Below are 27,068 nucleotides of genomic sequence, written 5' to 3' on the forward strand. Positions count from 1 at the left end.
ACCGGGGGCTTGAAGTCTCCGGTGCCGGGACCTGCTCGAAACAGCACACCGAGCCCCAATCAGGGGCTCCCTGGTCGCGGAGCTGAAGAGCCGCTGACGCCTGTCGCACACGCTGCAAACTCACAGGAGAACGAGCCGGAGGAAAGCCTGACGGCAAAAACGTCATCAGAGCAGAAGGAAGTCTGCGCTGAAGTTCACGCGGATGAAAGCGAGGCTCCACTTCCTCAAGGGGGTGGAGCCAAAGATCAGCTGGCAGCAGAGGAGAGATCAAATTAAGACGTTCAGTTTGACACGCTGAAAACTTACCAACGAGAAGTCAGTGCAACCTCTCCCTCAGATCAGCTGTCTATTTTCAACTTCTCGAAAAAACTGCAAAAAAACTCACACTTGTCAAAACAAAAACAAAAAATTCAAAAAAATCAGAAGAAAAAGAAAGGAACACTGGGCAATTTGCCACATCAAAAAATTAAGAACTCTTCGGACAAACTTTTGACTAACGCAGCAATCTGCAACTCGTTAAAAGCATACTTTGCCAGCCAAGGAAAAAGGGAATATGACGTCCTCCTTGAACTGACAGATGCAGAAATGCTGGACGCAACGCTAGACTTGGCAGGAGGTCCAAAAGCATACAAGTTCCCCTATACACCTAAAGAGGGTATGTCAGACTTTGTCTGCAAAGAAAATATCCAGGAGGATTTTTACTCTCATGAAGTTCTGGGGAAGACCAAATCGGACTACCGGATAACCAGAGACCTGAATCTGTCAACAATTCTCCAACGAGTCAGTCCCCCCCCCTTTCAGAGAGTCCATTGACAAACAGCACAAAGGGACCCCCATACCCCCCCACTTGCTCCTCGAACTAAAGAGACCCAGCCAACAGATAAGAGCACAAATGAGGGACCCAAAGGGTCTCCCATCGAGAAGCAACCACTGCTCCCTGCCCTGTCCCCAGTCAGAGCGCAACCACCACAGGGCCTACCAGCAGCCTCACCAGTAAACAAATTCCCGCAACCCAAATCTCAATCACTGCCTTCTGTTCAACCTTGTTGGTCCCACACTCCACCTAGAAGGAAGAGTACAGGGGCAGGTTAAACAGAGGAAGGGATAAAGGAGACCCCACCGGAGAAGCGAGACCTGACGACACTGATGTCAGCATTGACAATTGCGCTCGCTCCATTCGGAAAGCTATATGAAGCTATAAACGATACGTAAAGGATCAAACTACACTGATCGCCATGACTCACACCAAAATGAACTACTTTGAAGGCTACATAACCGCCAAAGAAAAAGTCGATAGTGTAATATACGACAAAATCATAGGAGACCCAAAACTAACCAATCCCGCAATCCCACATTCTATTCTAATTAAAGACTCAAGAGACTGTGCTTCACAAACAGACCCAATTATTGAAAAAGAAACAGTAATGAGTATACAGACACAGTCAGTCGACAAACGACCTTCAAATAAAATTTGTTTTGATTTTGGGAAAAAGTCTACCATAAACTTGAAAACAAAACAAAAACTTGAAACTCCTCATCATTTCCTATTTAAAGGAGCAAAAAAGGGAACGGTCAAATCATGGCTGAAAGAGACAGCTCCGAAGCAAACTGACCTACCACTTCTGATCTGTACATCAAAAACTCCAACAAAAGACACATCAACTCAGCCAAGCAATCTGAAAAGAGCAAAAAATAACTTCAATCTTCAATCCACGACGGAAGCCCCTCCGTCGCTGTGCCTCACTAGCCAAGTCCTGAGAAAAAACCAGACACCTCAAGCGGAAAACAGAAAGTTGGCTTTGAAATTAAGTGTACCTACTGCTTCGCCAAAATCGCCAATCCAAGTCTGCTACTTTGTCAGAGGTCCCTCAGAAGTCTCACATACACAATCTCCAGTCACAGTTGAAGACTTTCTACGAGACGAAGCGTCGATGAACATCACTCTCCATTCATCCCCTGAAAGTGAGTCCATCTGACACTGAAAAAGGCAACAGGGAAAGATCGCCTACAAACAAAAACTATGTAACATCCCCTACATCCAAAAAACGCAGGACGAACAGTGAGCAAAAGAAGGTTGATTTCAGTCCAAACCAAAGATATCCTAGAGGCCCGGATGCCACAAGAACAAATCCATTAAAAAGAAATCACGCAGAACTAAATTCACCAAAAAACACGGACAACAGTCGGAAAGATGGTCTCAATTGGCACAAAAAACCAAGAGAACCCAATGAACAGAAAGGAGAAAGCCACTCTAGAGATAGCAGCCGGAATCAACAAACAGCAAAACAACAAAGGCTCGCTCTTGCGACAGTTCTCAAACTAGAACAGATCCCGGAAAACTTTGAAAAGACAACCTTAAATAGGGGCACAATTTTGAAAATCTTGAAACATATCAGAAATCTCGAAGATTTAAAGAGCACCGACCTGATATTAGTAGAGCCTTACCACAAAGACAAAAAAGTGAAGGCGTATCTACATGTAAGCGCAGAAGCCAAAGGCAGATGGTCTAAAGAAGGAGAAGAAGATCTCCTGAGAAAAGGGTATTTTATCACAGAGATAAAAAGAGGGTCGACTAGAGAGAACTTTGAATTTAAAGAACACACTCATCCATCTGAGAAAATTCATTATAGATCAAGATCAGAGCTCAAAGTGCAAAACCGGCCTCTGTCCCCAAGGAGATATTCACCCCAACGACTGGACAAAACAGGTAAAACAAAAAATCGACTCTCCCGAGCAGGAAACCTACAGAAAGAAACTTATACAGAGCAAGAGAAAGGCAAGAAGGAAGATCGCCTACCAACAAAAGAGCTCCGTCTTATTCAGAAAAAAAATCCGAACAAAAACTGTCCAACAGAAGTAAAAAATCTTCAAGAAACCGGGAATCTCCAGAAGCCAAAACCAATCTGTCAACATTCGCACCGATTAAACAGCTCCTGGCATGGCTTCCGAAAACTTCCTCAAGTCAAACAAAGAAATAGCAACAAATACCATCTAATGCCAGGGCGGATTCCATCAAAGATGGAGCGAGCCTCACAGAGCAAAGGCCGAAACGAGATCTTCAACTTCGAACACTAAAAATGATGTCCTGGAATACCAGGGGCTTTGCTCACCTTACGAAACCTGGAGCAGTAAACCTCAGAGAATTTGACATTATTACCCTCCAAGAAACATGGCTCGTCACCCCTCCGACAATTGACGGCTTCGCAGTTGCAGTCTCTCCGGCCAAGAAAGGTCGCTTGGGCAAGTCCATCAGCCGGTCTTCTCGTGGCAGTCTGATCCGGCTCGAGCCTCTCAATTCAGAAGAAGCTGGCGGCAGCTCAAACCCACTTAGCAGTACTAATAAAGTGGGAAAAATTGGACAGGAAGAGCCTTTCTACGACCTTCTCTATGATAACTGTAATTACAACTTACTGGAACCCCCAACTCATCTCAGACAGACTCTTCCTCGCAACCATTGAAAGCGAGATTGACAACAATATGTCCACCCAAAACAACCCACTAATAATCCTAAGTGGAGACTTAAATGCTAAATGCCCGATCGGACCATCAAGAAGTATTCCATCGCGTTCAATAAGCCAGGTGGAATCTCGTGGAAAAAAATGGCAACTACTTATGGACTCTAGAAATCTTCGTAATATTGACCACTCACTCCCTCAGGCAGTCTATGTCCCGACCTGGGAAAGAGGAGCCCAGAATGGGACCATAGACTACATATACGTTTCAGAGGCTATGTTGACCCTAATTACAGCCTTTGAGGTCATAAGGGTAGAGGCAAGTGACCACAATATCCTGAAAATTGCATGGCCAAGTGAAGGTGAGGACAAAATGAAACTGCCAGAAGAAATTGAACCAAACACCCAAGGAAATCGTCTAAGGCTCACTGCCAAACGAATCGAGGAACTGTCCAGAAACTACAAAACGCATTGCCTACGGGAAAACAGGGAGTCACTAAAATATACTGATTATCAGCCCTTACTGATCCCCAGGAAACTAAACCAAAAGTCTACTCAGCAACCAATACACACTTATGATAAAGAACTGGTAATGAAACGCTGTATCCTGAGGAAGCTAAAGAAATTGGCAGTATCTTCAAATTCAGAAGGACCAAGACAACTATCTGAAGGAACAAAATCAGTACAAATCGTGGCTACACTTCCGAAGAATCTTTCTCTACCAGCAGGACTCAGAAAAAATGCTTAGAAAATTGGCAGATAAAAACTCAGGTGCCTTTTGGCAACTAATAAGGAACACTGAAGCAGGGGCAATCACAAAAGGTCTAAACAACGTCCCGAAAGAAGCCGGGAAACAACACTTTGCCAAGATTTTCCAACTTCCCAGGCAAATCACAGATGTTCCCAAGCCTGAGGCAAGATCTATTACCTGGGAAGATTTTTCAAATGAAGACATCGTACTGGCCATCAAGCGTCTGAAATCCTCCAGAGCTCCGGGACCGGATGGAATCACTAACAGACTTGAAAAACCATCCAGAGGAGTGGGCGAATTTCATTGGGCAGGTATTTAAAAAATGCTGCACCACAAGATCGATTCCAAACTCCTGGCGCACTGCAGTGATCGCCCCAATATACAAAAAAGGAGATAGAACTGACCCAAGAAACTACCGTCCAATTGTGCTCTTGGACACAATTGGCAAACTCTACGGATCTTTCCTCGTAAAATGTTTTCAAACTTGGCCAAAAACAGCTCCGTGCCGAGACCCATTCCAAACAGGGTTTATGATAAATTCGAGTACCGCAGCCAACATCATGATGTTGAGTGTCATAAAGGCCATACTTACGTCAAGATCGGGGAAAGTATACGTGGCTTTCATAGATCTCAGCCAAGCTTTTGACCGAATAGATAGAACTTTACTATGGTCAAAACTAAACAAATGGAAGTGCCCAAACAACATTCTTGACCCAATAAAGCCTTTCATGACAAGACATCAATTAAGGTCAAGTTGGACCAGGCAGGCAAGCTCTCAGAAGAAATCTCGACCCTCAGAGGGGTGAAACAGGTCTGTCCACTGGCCCCGGTTCTATTCATCTCCTTCCTTGGCGACCTTAAAGAAAACGGCGAATCGATAAGAACTTTTCCTCCGAAAATCAGAGACACACTTGTGACTCGCCTATTATATGCCGACGACATCATTCTCCTCGATCAAACTGAAATTGGACTTCAAAGGCAGCTTGACAACTTGGCCAAATACATAGCAAACAACAACTTAGAAATAAATAAGGAGAAAACAAAAATCTTGATACTCGGTCAGCCGCCAAGAAAGAACTCAAACAATTACAGATGGCACATCGAAAACTCGTCCATAGAAGTGGTAAAACACTTCAAATACTTGGGGTGATTTTGGACAACTCAAAATCAGAAACTTCGATGCAACAACATCTATGGGACAAGACCCAAAAACTCACCACGCAGGCAAGAATAATCGACAGAAAATATGGCTGTTTTTCGCTTCTCCCGGCAATAAAATTTTATAAAGGCAAAGTTATACCGAGCTTGACTTATGGATGTGAGGCAATGCCAGTGATCCCGCCCGCAATTTGGCCAAAGCTGGAAGCATATTTTTTGGCGCAAAGTCCTTCAGCTTCCAGGTTCCACCGCCATCTCGATCATCAGAAGAGAATTGGGAACTCTGTCCTTGAAAGCAACAATCGAAGCAGGGGAAATGGCGCTTTTCAGGAAAATAATAATGCAGGACTCACCGCTGTTATACAACATAATCAAATCTGAAATAGCTGAAGGAAGGAGCAAGCCTCTTACCATCTGGGCTGCCAAGCAACGAGCAGTCCTGGCCAACAGTGGATCCTGCGAAGATGAATTAATCCAAAACCCCACGAAAATCAAACGCAAAATGGACCAACTGGACTGGATAGAGGCTCTTAGATTAGCAGGAAAGAAAGTCCTCACTCACTTGAACTTTCAACCAAAAAAACTACATTCGCCGAATGAAGTCCTAAAAAGATTCCCGGACAAGGTTTTAAGATCTACCTTCCTGCGATCTCGCCTAAACCTACTTCCGACCAACGAAGTAAGGGCCATCAGAGGACAATCACAAACAAATCTCTGTCGCCTATGCAAAACGGAACATGAACCTGAAACAATAAAGCACCTCCTGTTACATTGTCCCAAAACGATAAAATGGAGAAGAGCGTACCTGAGACCGTTGATCGATCCCAATTCCCTGTACGAAGAACAAGTTTGGCGGAATCGATTGATGTGCGGATCTAGGACAACTTGGACATTAGCAACTGCCAAAATATTAAGGAATGCCCTAGAGGCTTGCTCCCTCAAATATGATGAGTACCCAGGCAACGACCATTCAAAGGTCTAACTGAATTGGAAACCTGAATCCAAAACTCAGAATGCAAGATGGAAAACTTCAATCTTAAAGCTGCTTCAGGCTTGGAAAAAGAAGAAAAGAAACACTGACACAATTGCTCTTCGTCTTTGCAAAATCATTCAATTGATAGAAGCAAATAATAAAAAAATTAAAAAATTAAAAAAAATAAGATATTTAAGAATATAAGCACTAGCTATACAGCAGTTAATTAAGCCGTGGCACGTATGTTGTGACATCATCGGTAGGCCAGTGTAACTGGTTGAGTTCATATCGTGTCACCATGAGGCAAAATTCATCTTTGCCCAGTTCAGTACCTCTTAATGGCCTGTACTCTTTTCGATTTTATCCTGATAAACTCAGTCAGTCTGTTTAAAAAAATACTATCTCCAAAACAAAGCATTATTGAGTATCTGGCAAGTGTTTGTGCATTGATTTTGTTAAAAACAGCACCCTTTTCCAAAATGTGTTTTTCTCTTTTGATAGTGTTCAGCAGTCTACTGTAAATGGTACAACTGTTGGATTTGTCAGTTCTTGTTTTTGAGGGGAGGAAGCCTGTAAGAGCCAGCGTGAGGAGACGCGTTTGAAAAATGGAATTCCACAACTACTGTGGTTACAGGGCATGTCCAAGCATATAGGGAACGCAACCATACCGTAAGTCTGGGGAGAGCCGAGTGGATCCATTGTGACAGACCGTGTGGATTCTGGGACATGGAGTTTCACATATTGCCCTGCAGGGAAAATCGTAAAGAAATATATATGGAGGGGCCAAAAAGTGACAGAACTGCCAGAACTTTAGGGCACTTTAGACATATGTTACTGTCTTAACCATTTTGCTCATAGGAGTGAAACTTTCTATGTGGGCTGTGAAAACGTCACTACCAACCGTAGTCACTCAATCCGTCTATTTCATTCAATTTAGGAGAGGTTTCGGGTTCAACCTAGTGGCACTAAGACAAGTTGGGGTTAGGGGCGCCCCGAGTTTCATGAATGTGTGTTCACATAGCTGCTTAGCTGGAAACAAATGCAACGTTGACCTTGTAAACAGGTGACGAAACTTTTAAACACTCACCGTGCATTTACCCAAACACTCGGCTTGAAGTCGCGTTACACGGTTAATGTTCTACTAATGCGTTATTTACTTGCCAGCTGAGCGCAACCTCTCTTGAGTGACTGTAAAGGAGGGCCCCGGGGGGAACGCGAATCGTTTCCCCCCGGGGAGTTTTTGGCGCTGCACACGGCCAGCGAGTGGCCGTGGGGGGCAGAGCACCTCCCGGGGGTATTTAAGGGCTCAGGGAAGGTTCGGGAGGCAGGCGACGGTTAGGACTTGGTGATTGTCCCACCCTCCCACCCCTTCATTTTGGTTTTAGGCTAGTGTCTGGTATTGGAATATGGGGGGGGTCCATTGTTCATGGGATTATGCGGGGGGGTTTTAGATGACATGGCGAGTTTTTTTATGAGTTTTGGGGTCTGTTAGGAGGGTAGGGGTTGGTAGTTTTGTGTGACAGGTCAGGGCATTGTGAAAGTTTGTGTGTAATATATGTTGCTGATGTGGCAGGTCAGGCTGGCTGCAGGTCATAGGAAGGGGGAGTTTGGTGTAGAGGGGAGTTTGAAGGGTGTTGAAGTGGGTCGGGTGCCGGGGGCATGGCCCCTTTTGATGTGGGGGGAGGGAAGCACAATGGGGGAATTACACGGGAAAGGATGGGGTGGCGCTGTTTGCACAAGCAGGTCACACCGGGGGAACAGGTATTGAGCCTGGAGGGGCATGGCCCCTGGGAGAAAGCGGGACGCCTGGAAAAGGGGCAAGGAGACGGTAGTATCCAAGGGATCATTAGGGAGGAAATGGGTTATTTAATTATTTAATTGTTGGGGGTAAATGAAAATGAAAATGTTTAATTTATTTAATTGGTTGTTAAAATATTTCTTTAGTTTGTTAGGCCATGGAGCCAGTTAAGCGTTTTGATTGTAAGCTTTGGCCTGTCACATTAAAGCGACCTTTTCCACTTTTAAAAGAGTCTGGGTTTTTGTGCAGTAAGCCAAAAAGGTTTACGGTCGGGGAGTTGTGCGACAGCAGGCAATGGATTCGCTTTGGTTTTTTTTAGGGGCCATTCGCTGCCTCACCATGCCTGTGTGGCATTCATCCAATCAGGAATGGATGTTGTACCGTCACCTTGGCTGAGAAGCACAGCATACAATACTGACCGGATGAACGTTATACAGCAAACCAAAGTACTGTCTGTATCCTTACACAGAAGCACAAACTCATAGAATAGTTCTAACCACCTCATTCAAAACTAAAAAGGTAACTCCTCGGAAGATTGGTGGATGGTTTAATGTAGTCAAATATCCAAGTATGATTCATGTCCCCTATTCACCAAGTAGAATGTGTGAATATTTTGCCGCCCTTTCATTTCTATGGATTCTTTCCTCCCACTGATTCCTCATCTATGATATCCCTACCCCAGCACAGCTGTTCTCTGGAAACCTTTCCGCTGCCAGGGGGCGCAATGAGGCTGTGCGTCAGCTCTAACGCATTTATGCGCCCTGCGCCGGATATTACATCAGGCCAGTATATATAACGGCATTGCGCCCCGTGACCTCAGTTCTTTTTTTCCACACATTCTGTTACCTGATGGGAAATTGCATCTCGATCTTATCTACTCGAAGGGAGCCATGCCTTGTGCGTCAAGCTCTGTGCGTATTGCGGCCAGCAAATGTCGGTCTCAGACCTGCACCGGATTTGTTTATATTGCTTGGGCGAGGAGCATGACACACAGGATCGCGGATCATGGTGTCCATGCACCCGAGGGCCCTCTGGGAAAGGGGGGTGAAGATCTTCACCTTCATCCACAGGGCAAAGGGTGAAGGTCTCAGTGGAGGTCGCACATTACAGAACGACACTCCGAGGAGCAAGTCGCTACGCGCAAGCAAAAGGATAAGAAGCAGCAGCATCGGAAGACGCCCCGCTTCCTGAGTGAGTCCTTTTATTATTATTATTATTATTATTATTATATTTATTGATTGATCGTGGACCTAGTTTCGAGAAGAAATGGAACACTTTACAGCGGTATACAATAATACAGATATGTAACAGAGCGCTTCACAGAGGTAACAACAGAACAGATATACAGCGGATGGTAGGATACATAGGAGGGGTACAGCTGTACCAGGTGGCATGGAGGAGAGGCTGGGGTGGCATCTAGTGAGTCGGGATGGCCTAGGTGTTGAGGAGAGATTCCTTGAAGAGGTGGGTCTTGATTTTCTTTCTGTATTGTAGGGGCGTGGGGGCAAGCTGATGCTGACAGGGAGGAGGTTCCATAGTCTTGGGGCATAAGCGGAGAAGGCTTCTTTTCTGGCGATTTCCTTTTTGCAGCAGCGGATTCCAAATCTGCTTGTGTCCTGGTTTCTGCTGGTGCTCTGTCCACCAGAGATGCAGAGTTTCTCCGCGAGGTAGCTGGGTGACTTGAGAGCGACTGCCTTATAGATGATGCAGCAAGACTTGAAGGTGAATCATGCATTCAGTGAGAGCCAGCGAAAGTTATTGACGGCCATGGTGATGTGGTTGTATCTGCGTAGACCCTTGATGAGGCATTCCCCTGCGTGTAAGCCACTTCTGAGGGGCAAAAGGAAGGACGACTGAAGGCCTTTGAGGAGTGCATTGCCCCCATCCAGGTATAATAGAACCAGTGCTTGAACGGTGGATCTAAAGCTGTCTGGAGGGAGGAAGGGCTTGACTTTCTGCAGGAGGGAGGGCTGATACCAAGCTGTCTGAGTTTTCTTAACTGTGTATCTTGAAGGAGACATGTTTGTTGATGTGGAACCTGAGAAACTTGGCACAGGAGGAGAGCTCAGGTTTGAAACCCTTAAAGTTCATGTTTGATACCCAGGACTGTATGTCTGGGTTTTTGGTGGTGTTGTGAGGAGTAGGAATTCAGCCTTGGATGAGTGAGCTTCAAGTATGCACTGGACATCCAAAACTGGATCAGCGAGAGGCAGGTTTTGAGAATATGGATGTCCTTGATTGAGTCGATCTTGAGGTATAGCTGGGTGTCATCAGCGTATTGGTGGATGTGGATATTGCGTGTGGCTAGGAGGGCTCCCAGCAGCTGGATATATAGATTGTAGCTTATGGGGGAGATGATGGAACCCTGCGGGACTCCACAGGTGACGGATAGCATTGGAAATCTAGAGGAGTCCATCTGAACAAACTGCCTGCGGTTGGCAAGGCAGGACCTGAACCAGGAAAGGACAAGGTTGCTGATCCCTGTGCACCAATGTAGGGTGCCCGTAAGTGCCTGGTGGTCTACTGTCTAAAGCAGCCAAATGGTGGAGTAGAATCAGGTGGCATGGGTGATCGCTGTCAAGGATGTTGAGGGCGTTGTCGACCACTTGTATGGTTTCTGTCTCCATGCTGCAGCTGTGCTTGAACCCGGATTGTTAGGTTTGAAGGACATTATTGGTGTTGATGTGTTCCTGCAGTTGTGTGGCTACTGCTTTCTCAATGAAGGGAAGATGGATGATGTGGTGATAGTTACCGCGGTTGTCGGGATCCAGAGTGGGTTTCCTTAGTAGAATGAGGATGTGTCCTGTTTTTAGCGTGATGGGAGTTAGGGAGCTGTTGATTATCTCCAGGTAGGGAAGGAGAGCTTCCGCAGGGAGGGTCTTGAGGATGGATGCTTGGAGGATGTGATCTGTATACGATGTGGCTTTGAGGGTGGACTGGGTTTCTACCAGGTCCTCTGTCGAGAGTGTCTTGAATGTTGTCCAGGCTGTGAAGATTTTGTGAGGAGGGACATGAGGTGGGTCTGTGGATGCAGCGCTGGTGTCTGTGCTGCCGAATCTTGCTGATTTTGTCGATGAAGGTGTTGATGGTGGTGGATTTTTCGATGGGTAGCGGGTTCACGCAGTGCTTGACCACTTTGAAGAGGGCTCTGCTTTTATTAGCTTCTGCTTTGGTTGTTTGATAGTAGGAGGCCTCAGCTGTGTTGATTAGTTGTTGGCGGGTTGCACGGAGCTCCTTCAGGAGCGCCAGATCAGATGCAGCCCTGAAGCGGCACAAGGTTTTCTCTTTTTTCCTGATGACTCCTTTGCTGAGGTTGAGTTCTTGCATATATCAGGGTGCTGACAGTTTTGTTTGCAGGTGTGGTTTTTCAGAGGTGCGTGCTGGTCGATGGAGGCTGAAACGGTGCCATTGAGGCTTCCAGTAGAGAGTCCCAGTTCGGTTCGGGGTGTTTACTCAATGTGAGGTGAAGGTTGGTGAGGTCTTCCATGAGGGCTTTCACCAGGAAGTTCTTGAAGGGCCTGAATGTTTGTGTGATGGGGTTCTGCTGGGAGTGCTTGGCTGGGGTGGTGTGCAGGATTTTCAAAGGCTCAGCTAGGTGGTCAGCCCAGTCAAGCGGGAGAGGAGAGCTATAGTGGACAGAAGACAGTGCAGTAAGGATTAGGTTGAGGACGTTACCTTTCTCATGTATTGGGTCTTTCATGTGCCTTGTGAGGCTGGGGGTGCCGAGAAGGCTGACAGCTTCCTTCATCGGGTTGGTGGCCTTGTTGCCTGGGAGGTTGAAGTCGCCTAGGAAGATGTTGGCGTGCGTGAGGGACATGAATGTGACCAGGTCGGTGAAGTCTCTGATGATGGCGCTGTTGGGTTTGGGTGGTCTGTGGATGAGATGGAAGGTGACTGTGCCCATCGAGGAGAGCGGAAAGTGGCAGGAGTAGCCTTCAAAGGAGACAGTGTTGTCTAATTCAAGTCTGGTGCAGGGTCACGTCTTGTTGACGACTGCAAGGCTTTTGTCTGTCTTGTTTGGCTGGTCTATGTGTTGGATGCTGTAGCCGTCGGGGACAAGGTCATCTAGGATGCAAGTCGAGGTGGGTGTTAGCTAGGTCTCAGTGATGAACATGGCACCAAGGTCATGTGTAGTTATGAGGCCGGTAATGTCTGCTGCATGGGTGATAGCTGAGCGGATGTAGGCGCGCATCAACTTCTGTGTGTGGGTGGTGAGGGGGTCCCTATTGGCTTGGGGCTGATGTGGGTGAGGTTGTTGCATTGCAAAGTCCATGCCTTAGAGGAGGGGCGATGCTGTTGGTGTTGGCTGGTGATGGTGGGGATGGTCTGTGGGGACAGACGGAGAAAACACAAGTCGGCGCATGCTTACCTATTGTCTGAGCAGGGGGTTCAGGCCCTTGGGCCTCCCGGTCCAAACAAGTCCAAACAGGAATTGCCCTTTTCTTCATCTGCCCTTAACTTTGGATGCCTGGGCATGAGACGCCCTTGATCTAATAGTTAAGAGCAAAAATGAAGAGGCAGGGTTAAGAAGGTGGGTGGGGCTTAGACATTTGATCTAGAACCTCTTGCACCTGCTCACCAACTACAAAGGAAAAGCTTAAGTAGGGAAAAAGGGCAGCAAAACCGAAATGCATCAACATTTTAAAGTGATTGACAGGTGGGTGGGGCTCAGGCACCAACATTCTTCTTCTTTGAAGAAGAAGGGCCACCTCATCAGGGAGTCTCCTGAGCGTCCTGTGGAGGTAACTTTTTCCACCCTGTCCTCTCCGCTGGAGGAATGGGAGAACGTTGTTGCCAAAGTGCCGGCAGGTCCGACTATGGTTCTGCAGTGTTCCACTGCATCTGCTGTGAATTACAGGGTACCATCTGGGGACCACTCCTACATGCCAAAGGGCTCATGCCTGGTCAGATAGAGACAGAGGTCTATCAGCACCAACAGGCCCCACCATCAGGACTTCCATCTGCCCTCCATGGTGCCTTCCGAGGACAGTGAGCTTGCTCTGTCTATTGGAGAGTCGGGTCCTCCATGCGAACCTAAGCAACCTGACCCTTCATGTTTGGCCACTGAGAGGCTGAGGAACAAGGAGTGGGGCTTGTTGGACAACATCGTCGACAGATCATAGGCCCGCCAATAAATCCACTTATGCCTGCAAATGGCGTACATTTGTGGTTTGGTGCCGGGAGAGGGGCCTTGATCCTTTAGCTTGTTCTCTATCCCCTGTTTTGGATTTCTTGCTTTCCTTGGCCCAAGCAGGCCTGCAGATTGGTACCTTAAAGGGATACTGCACCGCTATTTTGGTTTCAAGGGATCCCTGGAGCAGGGCTCATTTTTTCACAATCCTTAGAGTTATGCAGTTCTTGCAGGGTTTCTGTAACATAGGATTTGACTTTAGTTTTAACGTTTCTTATTGGCGCTCCATTTGAGCTCCTTCACTTCCGTGAGACAGGAGAATGAGCTCCAGGCATTGTCTGTTTTACCTCCCTATTTGTTTTTTTCCAAAGAGAAGGTGACGTTGAGAGAGAGACCCTCCTTTCTGCCGAAGGTGGTCTCGGATTTCCATCTCTATCATAAGATCCATCTTCCTGTGTTTTTTTCCTCTGGCTCACCTTTCCAAGCCAGAGGATTGATTCCATCTTCTGGACCCGTACAGGCCCTTAAATTTGACGTCTCTCGTACTAGTGCGGCTATGAAAAATGAACAGCTTTTCTTTGGTTATGCTGATGCCTGTACTGGCGGGGCTGTGACCAAACAGACAGACACTGTCCAGGTGGATCGTTCTCTGAATCTCAGAATGCTATGATCTGTCTGGGAAGGATGTGCGTCAGGGTCTCAGAGCTCATTCTACCAGAGAAGTGGCTTACACCACTGTCCTGCAGAGGGGAGTCCCTGTGCTGATTATTTGCCAGGCGGCAACGTGGGTGTCATAGCACGTGTTTGTTAAGCATTATTGCTTGGATTCTCTTGCGGGTTGGGATACCCGTTTTGGTAGGGCAGTCCTCCAGAGGTTTCTGGTGTAAGTGGTGTTGTTGCTTCCTCCCTCCTCCAAGTTACATTCTGCTTTGGGAGTATATCTTAGATGAGGAATCCGTGGGAGAAAAGAATCCATTAGAAGAACAAATTACTTACCTCTCGTAATGTTCTTTCTGATGGATGTTCCTCCTATGGAATCCTCATCGCCCTCCCTACCTGCCCCTAATGCTGGAAGCTAATACACCATCAGTTCCCAAGTCCCTCGGCTTCGGAATGCTAGGGGAAAAGGGTGGAACTGAGGTCATGGGGTGCAGCACCGCTATATATACTGGTCCTGACATTACATCCGGGTGCGTAAAGGGGACGGACCGAACCCCCTGGTGGCAGAAAGGTTTCCGGCGAACCGCTGAAGGGGGCTAGGCATATAATGGATGAGGAATCTGTGGGAGGAACATCCATCCGAAAGAACATTACTGAAAGGTAAGTCATTTGTTCTCGCTGCTTCTCATTCATGTTTCGACTTCATCCATCAGTGCTGCTTCCCGCACAAAGAATGACCAAACAATGGTGGGGTGGGTGAAAGAAGCCCCTTCCTGCTTGGTCTTTGGACAGACCTAGAAATGCCAGGTGCTTTTATTGTACTGTTAACACAAATCTGAAACCTAACAACCTAACACACTAACCCATCTAAAATTCTTTTGTTTCAGGTTATCGCCTCACTTTAATAAATTCTCTAACAGGTACACAGGCTGCATAGCAGTGACATTGTCATGCAAGCTTCTCGCACTCAGTAGGGTAAGCTTGTGTGCTATGGTAACCGTAATATTTGCCACACGATGATGGGTGCTCTCCAGTGGGTTAGTTGGTTTTGCGCGATAGATCGCTTTCGTTTGGCTGCTATGTTTCTTGCTTGACATCCAATGAGACCCTAACTCTGTGGTAGATTCTACTATATACCAAGCACACGCATGTAATGCTTTGCGCTTTGCTTTTCTTTCTTATCACTTGTGTTTGTTGCTCCGTCCCCGCTGCATAACAACAGGTTTGCAAGACCCCCATGCTTTCTGAAAATGCCTGGACACACAATTCCACAGCATATCTGTGTTGCTGCAGTGAAACAAAATTCCTATGAATGTTTTCAAAACTACTATTCACTTGCATAAAAAAAGAAAATGGCTGCTCTGTGTCATGACTTTGGTTTCTGCACTTGCTATGAACAAGACACATACGACATCCGCCTATGTAAACCATTGTGTTGCATACAATGCATGCGCATTGTGCTTGGGGGCACAATACGTAATTTAATACGTGTTATGGAAAATCTACTTCTTGGGCAAAATTCATATCTTCTATCCATAGGTTACAATTATTGGTGGATAGAACACCTGATTCAAGAAAGTGAATCTCCAATGTGTGAGCTGAACTTTCACGTAGCTACTGGACATATGAATGAATGCCCTCTGCACATGTAACTTGCTCCACATTTGCAACATTGGGCATTCCAAGTGGTCTGTCAGAAAGTGGTAAGGGGGGAAATGCTAAGTCGTAACTTGTCACAAATATTTCCAAATGCATTTCACCCAATTAATTGCACAAATAGCTTCCACTTACATGTTCTACATATAAGTGGTAGGAAGAAAAAAAGAGTCAAAAGTTGTAATTTGTAAATTTGTTTTTTACTTACACATTTTGCTCTGCACAGATAGTGTACATTGGGCCTCATTACGACCCAGGCGCTAATGGGTTAACGGCGCCGTAAAAGGCTGCGGCGCCGTTAATCTATTAGCGCCTAATTACGAGGTCCCTTTGCGGGACCCGACCTTAACGGCTGGTATAGACCAGCCGTCAAAGTAGGGACCCGCAAAGGAACTTGGTGCTAATTACGGTGCTGCAATTTGCGGCACCGTACTTAGCACCTTCCCCATTCCCTTTGGGCCCTATGGGGCAAATATGGGAATGGGGAAGGGCCATGGAGGAAGGGGAAATTACCGCCCCGCCAACCTTGTAATGGGGTGGTAGTTCCCCCTTTCTCCATAGCGGAGTCGGTAACTTACCGGCATGGACCATGGTGCTAATAGCACCATGGTCTTCCAACAGGGTCGTAATGAGGCCCATTGTGCACACGTGAGGGGTGTTGCTAGGTCTGGAAAAGTTCTGGGGCAATGCTAATGTCTGGACTATCATGACTCTGGGCTAGCCAGCCTTTTGGTTGTAGCCCCTGAGCTTCTATCTGCAGCTACAACCAAAAGACCCGGGCTATATCCTCCCCGTGCCCCCAGCAACGCCTCTGTGCGAGCCCCCATTATCAGTTTTAAGTATAGCCTTAGTGAATGTGAACAACTGCACAGTAATTTGTCACGTGTAAGTTATCCATATGTCGCACAAGGTTGTTTCTAAATACTGTGTCCAGCCATAGTTTACAACCACAGGGGAGGCCTAAATTACCCACGGTATATCTTGCACACGTTCCTGCCTAACATTGTGGTTCGTTGTAGCCGGTAATATAGCTCAGCGGGTTGAGCGCTAGTTGCTGCGATCTGTCTTTGATCTGCAGGTCTGGATCCTGGCACGGTCGATTCAGCCTTTCATCATTCTGAGGTCGATAAAGTGAGTACAAATTTCGATAGGGTAATAATAATGTATGGATAAAAGAGCTAAATAAATGGCAAGTTATTATTATATCACCTCCGTTTTATTTTCAGAGGATTAGGGCAGCTGAAATGTATATCTGGCTCGAGTCTACTGTCGAGACCCACCTTGGTTCAAGGGGAGGCCACAGGTGGACTACTTGGCTTGTTTGCTATTCAAGCTCAGCTGCTGGAGGCACGAGTAGATGCATTTGCAAAGACAACCAGTCCTACCCAGCGCTAAACGGAAGGAGCAGAATTGATATAACATTGGACCTTTTGCCTTAGATTACATTATGGAGTTCATTTTCCCTTTTTTTTTTTCGTCGTCCTCCACGTAGCAGCCCTGCAGATGTCCAGCAGGGGCATACCAGACAGGAATGCCGTAGTTGCAGCGATTGCTCTGGTCGAGTGGGCTCTCGGACGGCCAGGCAATGGTCGGTTTGCCAACCAGTGACAATGGGTGATGCAGCCGGAGAGACACCTGGAAATGGAAGCCTGGAGTTCATTTTCCATGGCGCCACATTACCATTTATGTTCTCCGTCATTTTTACTAACGATATCTGTGACATTGTAAGACGCCCTGTGCTGACCATTTGCAAACATGCATATTTCCTGTTGCTATGTATACTCAAAGCTAGCAAACTAATGCAATTAACTGTTACTAAACAATGTCTACCACACATTATATGGTAAACTCAGTCCTCCTTCTTGTGAACCTTGGATCACAATAGTTTATTGTTTGTATTTATTGTTTATTTATTGAGCGCGAGCCTAGCTTCGGGAAGCAACAGAGCGCTGTGCATTGGTAGGAGTTACAGGCGTATGTTAGATGATTACAGTGGTGAGTAGTTCTTACACCATCATTCCCGGCTTAGACCTCTCGTGTCGGGCTGATGCCGTAGTTCTAGCGTCCCGACCTCTCTCTCTTTCGGTCTTCTTTCTGCATCGCTCTTTATGCAAGTTTCAAACTCGTGGGCTTGTCTTGTGCTGACGCTGTTTCTCTTGCGTGGGCACATAGAGTGTCCATTATTTAGCCACCTCATTGCAGTACATGACACACTGTAGCTTAAAGTTACATGCTCCTTTCCAGTAGGATGTTGGCATTTATTCCAAGCTGTATTCGACCCAGTCAGGATATTTAAAAAACTCTTTGATTTGTAGAACATGACATGTAAGTCATAAGGTGGATGTCTCTAGGGAGTTCCTCATGGGAACGGGAGGAGCTGTCCCCAAAGGGAGAGCCTCTCCCGGTGAGGTCCCACTTGCCTCTACCCATAGGGAGGGTATTGCACAGCAGGCTCACCTCCCTAGCCTCACAGGAAGGAGTTCCCCTTGGGGACAAGGGACACATTCCTTCGATTCATCACATTAAATTTTGACCAACAACTTCATGCCGACCCCATAGATATAGTTGTGTATCTGTTAGCACCTTACCAGCTTCATTAAAGGGAGTATGTAAGTTCCCAAAAATAAGGAAAAAAGGTTGAACCCTGAGGGACACCACAGGTGATCTTTGCGAAATGTGATTGAAATTGTGGTGGTCAGATTGTGTTCTCACGATCCGTCAGGAAGGGCTTTATCAACTTTTCAACAGATTTGTCTATTCTCACTAGGCCCTGACTGATTTGCAACCGACCGATCCAAAAATGTCACAGCTTTAACCTCACTGAAATTTGGCAGTCACCGAAGGTCATTGATCATGGAGACGATTACAAAGTCTGTGCAATTGGTGAAATCCTACCTCTCTTGGGCTCTGGATACTAGTGAACACCAAGTGGTGCTCAGATTGCTTTATCACCGCTTGTTCCATCAAAGTTTCAGTAAAAAGAAGTATTGGTTATTTGCCTGCAGATGGCTAGGGTCATGGCCAATCAGCCTGGGGCTACATTAAAAGTGTGATGGAAATATTGAGGATGTTCCCGGGTTGCTTTAAAATAGGAGGTAATAATACATTGCTGCGAGGCACAGAAGAAGCGCTCTATTGAATTATGGCGTTTAGCCGACCAATAGCAATGGGATTAAACCTTTCCAGCCCTTTAATGCCATGCAACCCCTCCCAGGACTACTTTTTATCATCAGGGCTGGCAAAATAATGGACGCCTTTGCAAGCAAAGGGCCATGTTGACGCCTTCTATGGCCTCTAATTTATGTCTACAGTCCAAAATATCATCCATGTGCCCCAGCTGCCTAGTTTACCTTATTTTCTCACCAGCCCTGAGTTACAGATACTAGTCGTAGACCAAAATACTGTGCATTAATACATCTAGCTAGTCATGGGCCCCAGTGTACACAGCATGATCCTACTGTCCAATGACATTTCAGTTTTTGTTGGGCAGGGAGGTAAATTGACTTTGAAGAAACAATGTTTTTTTTGTTGCTGAAAACTGTATGCTTGGAGATTATTCTTTAAATCCAGTCCAGGGGGCCATCAGTGTAACTCGACCGTATGGACTGCTGTTGCCAAGCCCGGCCAATTGACCAAGAAAGACCAGCGCCCCACCCTTTATCACCTCCTCCCATTGTACCAGTCCTACTTACTTCTTAACCAAGCACATATCTATTACAGCTAAAGCATGCTTCTGCCATTAGACCACCATGCTTCCAGTTATGGCATATCCCTCTCATTAGGCCATATCTATGCCAATAAGGCACCCTGCTCTTCTATTAGTTTACACCCCGTTATATTATGAAATCCCCCCTCCCATTTACAGCAACCCTTCTCCCATTCAGCCATATGGACAGCCACTAGATCCTATCTCCTCCAATGAATCCGCGCTTACTCTGCATAGCCTCCATCTCATTGTGTTACACCAAAGCCCCTCCAATTAGGTAAATGAATGCCATTGGGCCACATCCATCCCATTAGAGCATCCCTCCTCCCATTAGAGAACTCCAACTCACTCTATAGAATGTATTCTTTAACTCCCTAAACTAGCCTTGCTTCCACACACTAGACCACACCTCCTCACATTACCAGACTAAACCACTGCTCCTCAGAATGGACCACTCCTCACAGTAGACAAGAATTCTTCAGAGTAGGCCGCACCTCCTCACAGTTAACCACACCTCCTCTGAGAGGGCCACGCCTTCTCAAATTGCACCACTCTTTGTACAAGACCACATTTCCTCATAGTGTCTTTGACTTCCTTTGTGCTGAGGGCCACTACATAGCCCAGGTCGACCAATTTCCCACAGAACTGCACTCCACCCCCATTTCACAGATTCTGTAACTAATTCTGGACAACAAAAAGACATTCTATGGTTTCAAGACCTTTTCTTCAACTAGGTTAGGGGTCTGCAACATTTAGCTGTCCAGGTATTTTGGACTGCAACTTCCATCAGTCCTAGATAGCATAGTCGATTTTGATGCACTACATGCTGCTGCACATTTCAGTTTTGTGTTTCTGTGCAGGTTGGCGACTGTTAGTTCAAAGAATTGACCCGATTCCCTCTCGTTTACAGGTTCTCAGGTTTGTTGCAAGGCTTTGGTGGGAGTGCCAAAAATGTCAGTGACGTGCCCACGCCACCTGTCGTTCCTGAGGGTAAGGTCTTATAGAAACAGAAATCTTCCTATTACAGGAAATGCTACACTTACTCTATGAGATTTTGGTTAGGAAAGTGCACCAAGCCGCATCCTAGCACCCCACACTGCAGCACTTGCCAGGTGCAGGCTTTGTGTTAGCCCAATGGCCCTAAGCAACATTGCCTTTTGCTGTTCCAAATTAGTAAACATGTTGAGTCAGAATAATGAAGGCTCCCTGTTTTCCGTTTTTACTGATTTTACACATAGATACAGACAGAAATCACTTTGTTTCCTTTCAGTATTTATCTAAAAAAATAAAAATCATAAAAAACTGGAAATGGGCAGAAATTAAGTTATTTTGCTTAAATCTACAGATCATGACTCGTAGGCCAGTGGCTGTGGAAAGGAACACAAAAGAGGAGCTTTAAGAAGAACAAGTTACTTTCTTGGGTTGGGATGGTCCGACGTTCTTTCGATGGGATGGTCCGACGACGTATTCCATATCTATGACAGGTCTGTGCTGCTTCGGAAAATCTTTGGCGTCTGCGTCTAGCGTCGATGCGCTCGATGCGCCGTCCCTGAGGACCTCCTCCGACGGCCGACGTCACCCAATGTGATAAGTAGGACGCACGACGCCCACAGCCTCAGTTAAAGTTTTTTCCCAGAACGTGTGCCACCAGTTTTCTGCGAGTCAGACACACAAGGCCTTGCGGAACGCAAGCTGCAATCGCAAAAGAAATTCTGCAGCGGGGAAGGCAGGGAGGGAGCGATATGGAATACGTCGTCGGACCATCCCATCAAAAGAACGTTACCAGGTAAGAAAGTAACTTGTTCTTCGAGGGGATTGGGTCCTCCGACGTATTCCATATCTATGACAGACTCCCAAAGCAGTACCAAGCAAGGAGGTGGGAAAGAATTTAGAATACAAATTAAGCATGCCCAATCAAATTGCGGAATAGAGAATTGCCTTGCCAAAGGCCAGATCTTGCCCTCTGATGGAATCGAGGGAGTAGTGACGTACAAAAGTATGTACTGAAGCCCAGGTGGCTGCATCACAGATGTGACGAATAGGAACTCCCCTCTGCAGGGCAGTAGACGCAGCCACTCCCCTGGTAGAATGGGCCCGCAAGCCAGCCGGAGGGTCCTTACCCACCAAGCGGTAACACTCAGAGATAGCTAAAATAATCCAACGAGACAAAGTCTGTTTCGTCACAGCTTGTCCCAAACCCTTTCCAGCGAAATCAATGAAAAGTTGATTGTCCACTCTGACCCGGGACATGCGCGAAATATAAAAGCTCAACGCTCTCCTAGGGTCAAGCCTATGGAGCCTCTCCTCTTCCTTACCAGGATTTGGAGGAGGATAGAACGCCAGAAGAACAACCTTCTGGCTCAAATGAAATTCCGAAACCACCTTCGGAAGAAAAGAAGGACGAACGCTAAGGACAACCCTGTCCTTCTGAAACACAGTGAAGGGTGGCTTAACTGAAAGTGCCTGTAACTCACTCACTCTGCGAGCGGAAGTAACCACAACCAAAAACACAGTTTTCAGAGTCAACAGCCTCAAAGGGCAAGAATGTAAAGGCTCAAACAGAGCACCCATAAGAAACTTAAGAACAAGGTTCAGATCCCAACCGGGCACCAGAAAAGGTGACGGAGGGAACACATTAGTGAGCCCTTTCAAAAACTGCAAAATCAAAGGAATCTTAAAATAGGAACACTTTTCAGACGAGCGCTTAAAGATGGACAGCGTCGCCAGGCAACCTTTAATGGTCCCCACTTGCAAGCCCCTGTGGGCAAAAGAAAGCAAAAAAGACAGAACCATGGGAATGTCACATTCAAAAGGATCCACATTCTCAACTCTGCACCAGTCGCAGAACTTTCTCCAACGGCAACGGTACAGAGACTTTGTTGCTGGCCGCCTCCATCACGTCTTCAGGGAGGTCCTAATCCTTATACCTCAACCTTTGCGAAGCCAAGCGTGAAGATTGAGGGAACTGACCTCTGGATGGAGAACCTGAGCCCCCTCCCGTGAGAGCAGATCGTCTCGGTAGGGAAGACGACGTGGAGGACAGATGGACAAGTCTAGAAAGTCCGGGTACCACGTCCTCCGGGCCCACGCCGGAGCAATGAGGATCATCCGGGAACCGAACCTCCGTAACCTCCGCAGCACTTGCGGGATGACGGGGACTGGAGGAAATGCGTACAGCAGTGGGAATGACCACTCCACCACGAACGCGTCTCCCAAGGCTCCTTTTGGAGGAAATTCCCGCGAGCAAAACCTTTAGCACTTCCGGTTGACCCTGGAGGCGAAGAGATCCACTTGAGGGGTCCCCCAAAGGGTGAAGATCTCCAGGAGAATCTCCTGAGCCAGCTCCCACTCGTGAGAGATCGAGCTCTGCCTGCTCAGAGCGTCCGCCGTCTCGTTGTCGTCTCTGGCCAGATGAACAGCCGAGATCGAAACTTCCTGCTGGATGGCCCTGAATTCGAGCTGCATCACCTCCCTGCACAGCGGAAGTGACCCTGCCCCCCCTTTTTGTTGAGGTAGTGCATGGCCACCGTGTTGTCCGTTAGAATCAGGACACTCTTTCCGCGCACAGTCGGCAGAAAAGCCTTCAGGGCTAGCCTGACGGCCCTCAGCTCCAACAGATTGATATGGAGTCTGGACTCCGACGGAGACCAACAACCGCTGACTGTCAACTCGTTGGCATGAGCTCCCCATCCCGTGAGGGATGCGTCCGTCACGATCGTCAACTCCGGCCAGGGCAGCCAAAAAGGGGCCCCCTTCATCAGATTGCCCTCGACGGCCCACCACAGAAGGTCCCGGGCTACCGAGGGCGGCACCTGAACAGGGTACGACAGCCTGCCGGAGGACTGAGCCCACTGGAGCTTGAGTGCCCACTGCAAAGATCTCATCCGCAGACGAGCCTCTGCCACCAGAAGAATGCAGGATGCCATGAGGCCGAGCAGTCTCAAGAATTCGGACACTGGGAGATTCTGGGCAAGCTGAAACTTGTGCACCATCTGCTGAATGTGAAGAGCCCTCACCTGAGGAAGAAAACACTGCCCCAGGGACGTGTCGAGCACTGCTCCGATGTACTGGAGCCGCTGCGTTGGTGTCAAATGGGACTTCTTTAAATTGAGGGAGAAGCCCAGCCTGTGAAGGGAGTGGCAGGTGACGGACAGATGATCCAGGACTTGCTCGGGAGAGCTCCCCCTGATCAACCAATCGTCCAGGTAGGGGTAGACGTGAATCCCCCCTTTCCTGAGATGCGCTGCCACCACCACCATGAGCTTGGTGAAAACCCTTGGGGTGGAGGTCAATCCGAACGGCAGGACCCGAAACTGAAAGTGTGAGTCGCCAACCGCGAACCTCAGGTACTTCTTGTGCTTGGGATGGATCGGCACATGGAAGTAAGCATCCTTGAGGTCGAGAGACACCAACCAGTCCTGAAGTTGAAGGGCCTGGAGGACTTGAGAAAGAGTCACCATCTTGAACTTGTCCTTCCTGAGGAGTTTGTTCAAACCGCGCAAGTCCATGATGGGTCTCAATCTCCCGTCTTTCTTTGGAATCAAAAATTAAGGGGAATACCTTGTTCCTCTCTGCTACAGGCACCAGTTCTATGGCGCCTTTCTCCAGCAGGGCTTGAATTTCCTGCGCAAGGAGCGGTTCCGGACACTTCAAAGAGAGGTTCCCTGGTGGATTGTCGTGAGGCCTCTGCCGAAAAAGAAGACAGTAGCCGTGGGTTATGATCTCTAGAACCCGCACATCCAAAGTAATGGCTCTACAAGATGCTGCGCCAGCCTTCCCCCAACCGGCGAACCATGGGACCTGACCTCATGACTGAGTGGTAGCGGCTGCGGCGTTGCCTGAGGGTAAAGAGGCAACTGCCCGAGCAGCCTTGGCACCTCGAGTACCTTTATTTCCACCTCTGGCACTCTTATGATGGCCTCTTTGACTGCTAGCTCCCCTCGCTTTACTGAAGGACGAGAAATAGCGAAAGGAACCTCCCCTCCATTGCTGTCCTCTAGGACGAAAAGGTCGGAGGTTGGCAAACTGCAGCGCCCAACGACTTCGCTGCAGCTTTGGAGGTCTGCAACCTCTCAAGGCTCTCGTCAGCCTTGCTGCCAAAAAGGTGTTCACCGTCAAAGGGCATGTTGAGGAGCCGGGACTGCACATCAGGAGCCTACCCAGACTTCCGCAACCACGCAAACCTGCGCATTACGGTGCTCGCCGCCATGGACCGGCTGACACAATCCACCAAGTCCAAACCCGACTGAACGGCCTCACACATAGCATCCTTGCCATCCTGAACCATAGCAAGGAAACCATCCCGTTCGTCCCCTTCGGGAATATGTTCAGCCGCTAATGCAACACAGTTCCACAGAGGGTGTGTGAAACGAGACAAGCCACATATGGAGTTGGCCGCCTGAAGCGCCATACCCCCAGAAGAAAACACTTTCTTCGCCCAGCCGTCAAAACGTTTGTCGTCCCTATCTGGAGGGATGGTACGATACGACGCCTGCTTTGCCGGGGCCGTAGCCGCCTGCACCACCAAACTCTCCGGAGTGGGGTGCCTAGACACGTAGCAGGGGTCGCTACTGGCTGGACGGTATTTTCGCGACAAAGACTTGCCCACTGCCGGGAGACTCTCCGGAGCAGTCCAAGCCGCCACCACCCTTCTCTGCAGAGCCATATGAAAAGGCAAAACCGGGTCATTGGGGGGACCGAGATCAAGGATGTCCCTGAGATCATCCTGAACGAACTCCCCTGGGGGAGCTGACCAACCCAAGTACTCGGTGACCCGAGACATAAGGCGCCGATATGAAGAATCGGCATGAGTGCCAGGCTCCGGCCTACAAAACTCCACCTCCTGAGAGGTGTCCAGTCCACTGGCATCATGCAGCGACTGCCGCAGATCATCAAACTGGCTATGGTCCGTGATAAGGTCATCTGGAACCGTAACTGGAACCAAGCCCCCATCAGAGCCTTCATCACCCTCTGAAATGTACTCCAGGCGGGGAGAGGAAGACCTCTGTGGACCAAAGCAGTGCCTGACCTTAGCCATAGCGTTTCTAGGGGCAAACCCTGTGCCACAGGGCCCCTCCGACACCACTGCCTCGGACGTCGAGGGCGCCGAATGAGTCGGCGCCGGCGTCGACAGAAAAGGCGTCGACATCGAGCAAATCGCCATCGACGTCAGCTGCAGCGCCGCCAGCATCGGCGGCGTCGACACAGGCCTCGAAGCTAGAGCTGCGAGCGGGTCTCTTGACGACCTAGGTGCCGACGGCGTCGACGACCCCCTCGGAGGCGGAGCCTCGAGAGAAATCATCGACAACCTCGGCACCACAGGCGTTGACGTCTTCTTCGAAGATGGCACAGGATCACACGGTCTCGAGCGCGTCGAGGACCGGGACCTGGAACGGGCATGGCGAGAACGGCTACCCTTGTCCGAGCGGGACCTCTCCCGCGAGCCGTGCCGACCACCCGAGCCCAAAGGCGTACGGGCGGTGTCTCTCGACCGGTGCCGACCGACCTCACTCGGAGGCGCGGGCGGACCAGTGCCCAGCGATTCCAGAATCGCTAGCATCTTCTTCCCGAAGGAAGCCCATTCCTCCGGTGTCGCTTGCATGGAGGGATAAGCGACCGGCCGACGGGCGGAGTCCTCGGAAGAGGACGGGGAAGGCGACCTATGCCGGCGCTTCCGGGAATGCCTCGAAGAGGAGGAGGAGTGGCGAGACCGACTCCTGGAAGGAGACCCACTGGACTTCCGACGATGACGCAGAGTCACCCCTCGAGTCATCCGTCGAAATCCCCGCAGACCTCGACTTCCGGGGCTTAGACATCCGGCCTACCGACAGCTTCTTCTAGCGTTCCCACAAGGCCTTTGCCATGAGCGACTGGCAGTCGACACAGTCGTCTGTATCGTGGGCCTCCCCGAGGCACCAGAGGCAGGCATCGTGCGAGTCCGTGACCGACATCTTGGACCCACAGTCCCCGCAGTTCTTGAAGCCCGGACGCGGGGTTGAAGATGAGAAAGACATCGCCACGAACAGGCCTTCACAACAAATCGAACAGGTTCAACGAACCGAGAATTGAAAACAGCAAACTCCAACGAGTCGAGGTGTACCGAGATTCTCGAAGCGAAAACGTTCGCGGAAAAAAGGGAACTGAGGCTATGGGCGTCGTGCGTCCTACTTATCACATCGGGTGACGTCGGCCGTCGGAGGAGGTCCTCGGGGACGGCACATCGACGTCATCGACGCAGGACGCAGACGCCAAAGATTTTCCGAAGCAGCACAGCTGTGGACATTACCTGTCATAGATATGGAATACGTCGGAGGACCCAATCCCCTCAAATTAATGTTTTTCCCTTTCACGATATTCAAATGACAGCAGGGATGTTTCTCCCATCAGCAGAAATAGAAGGCCATTTGTTTTTAAGTTGAACATTGATTGGGGCTTGATGTGCAAGAACCCATTACAGGCACTCAAGCATTGCATGCTTTTCATTTAACTATTTTTGGAAAAATGCTAGTTGTGAATTTTATTTTACAGAACAAAAAATAAATGTGGATAAATACAGATAACGAACAAAAAATAAATATGCAGAAATACAGATGCAAATGTTGAAAAAAATATCATAAAACCACGAGTCTTAAACATAATGAAACCAAATGAATAGAATTTAATGCACCGGGTCAGTTCGTCACCTAAGTATTACAGTTCCGTTTAATAATGTCGCTGTGAAAAAGTCGTCCGGTTCTGGCAACTTTTTCCTGGCTACCAAAATTATTTCCCAAAATATTCTAGG

General features: G+C 48.1%; 1 protein-coding gene across 3 annotated transcripts in view; it reads left to right on the forward strand.

Annotated features, from left to right (window-relative positions):
- PSTPIP1 (proline-serine-threonine phosphatase interacting protein 1) overlaps window positions 1-27,068 on the forward strand; it is a 378,052-nt gene that overhangs the window by 307,163 nt on the left and 43,821 nt on the right. For 2 of the 3 annotated variants that reach the window (XM_069624737.1, XM_069624739.1), the window contains 2 exons: window positions 14,811-14,843; window positions 20,196-20,275. In XM_069624737.1, coding sequence (XP_069480838.1) covers window positions 14,811-14,843; window positions 20,196-20,275 — 113 coding nt within the window. The remainder of the gene's footprint in view (window positions 1-14,810; window positions 14,844-20,195; window positions 20,276-27,068) is intronic. The other variant, XM_069624738.1, reaches the window with a different exon arrangement.

Source organism: Ambystoma mexicanum, chromosome 11, assembly GCF_040938575.1.
Source record: "Ambystoma mexicanum isolate Mex_15411 chromosome 11, UKY_AmexF1_1, whole genome shotgun sequence".
In the NCBI taxonomy this organism is placed as follows: Eukaryota; Metazoa; Chordata; class Amphibia; order Caudata; family Ambystomatidae; genus Ambystoma; species Ambystoma mexicanum.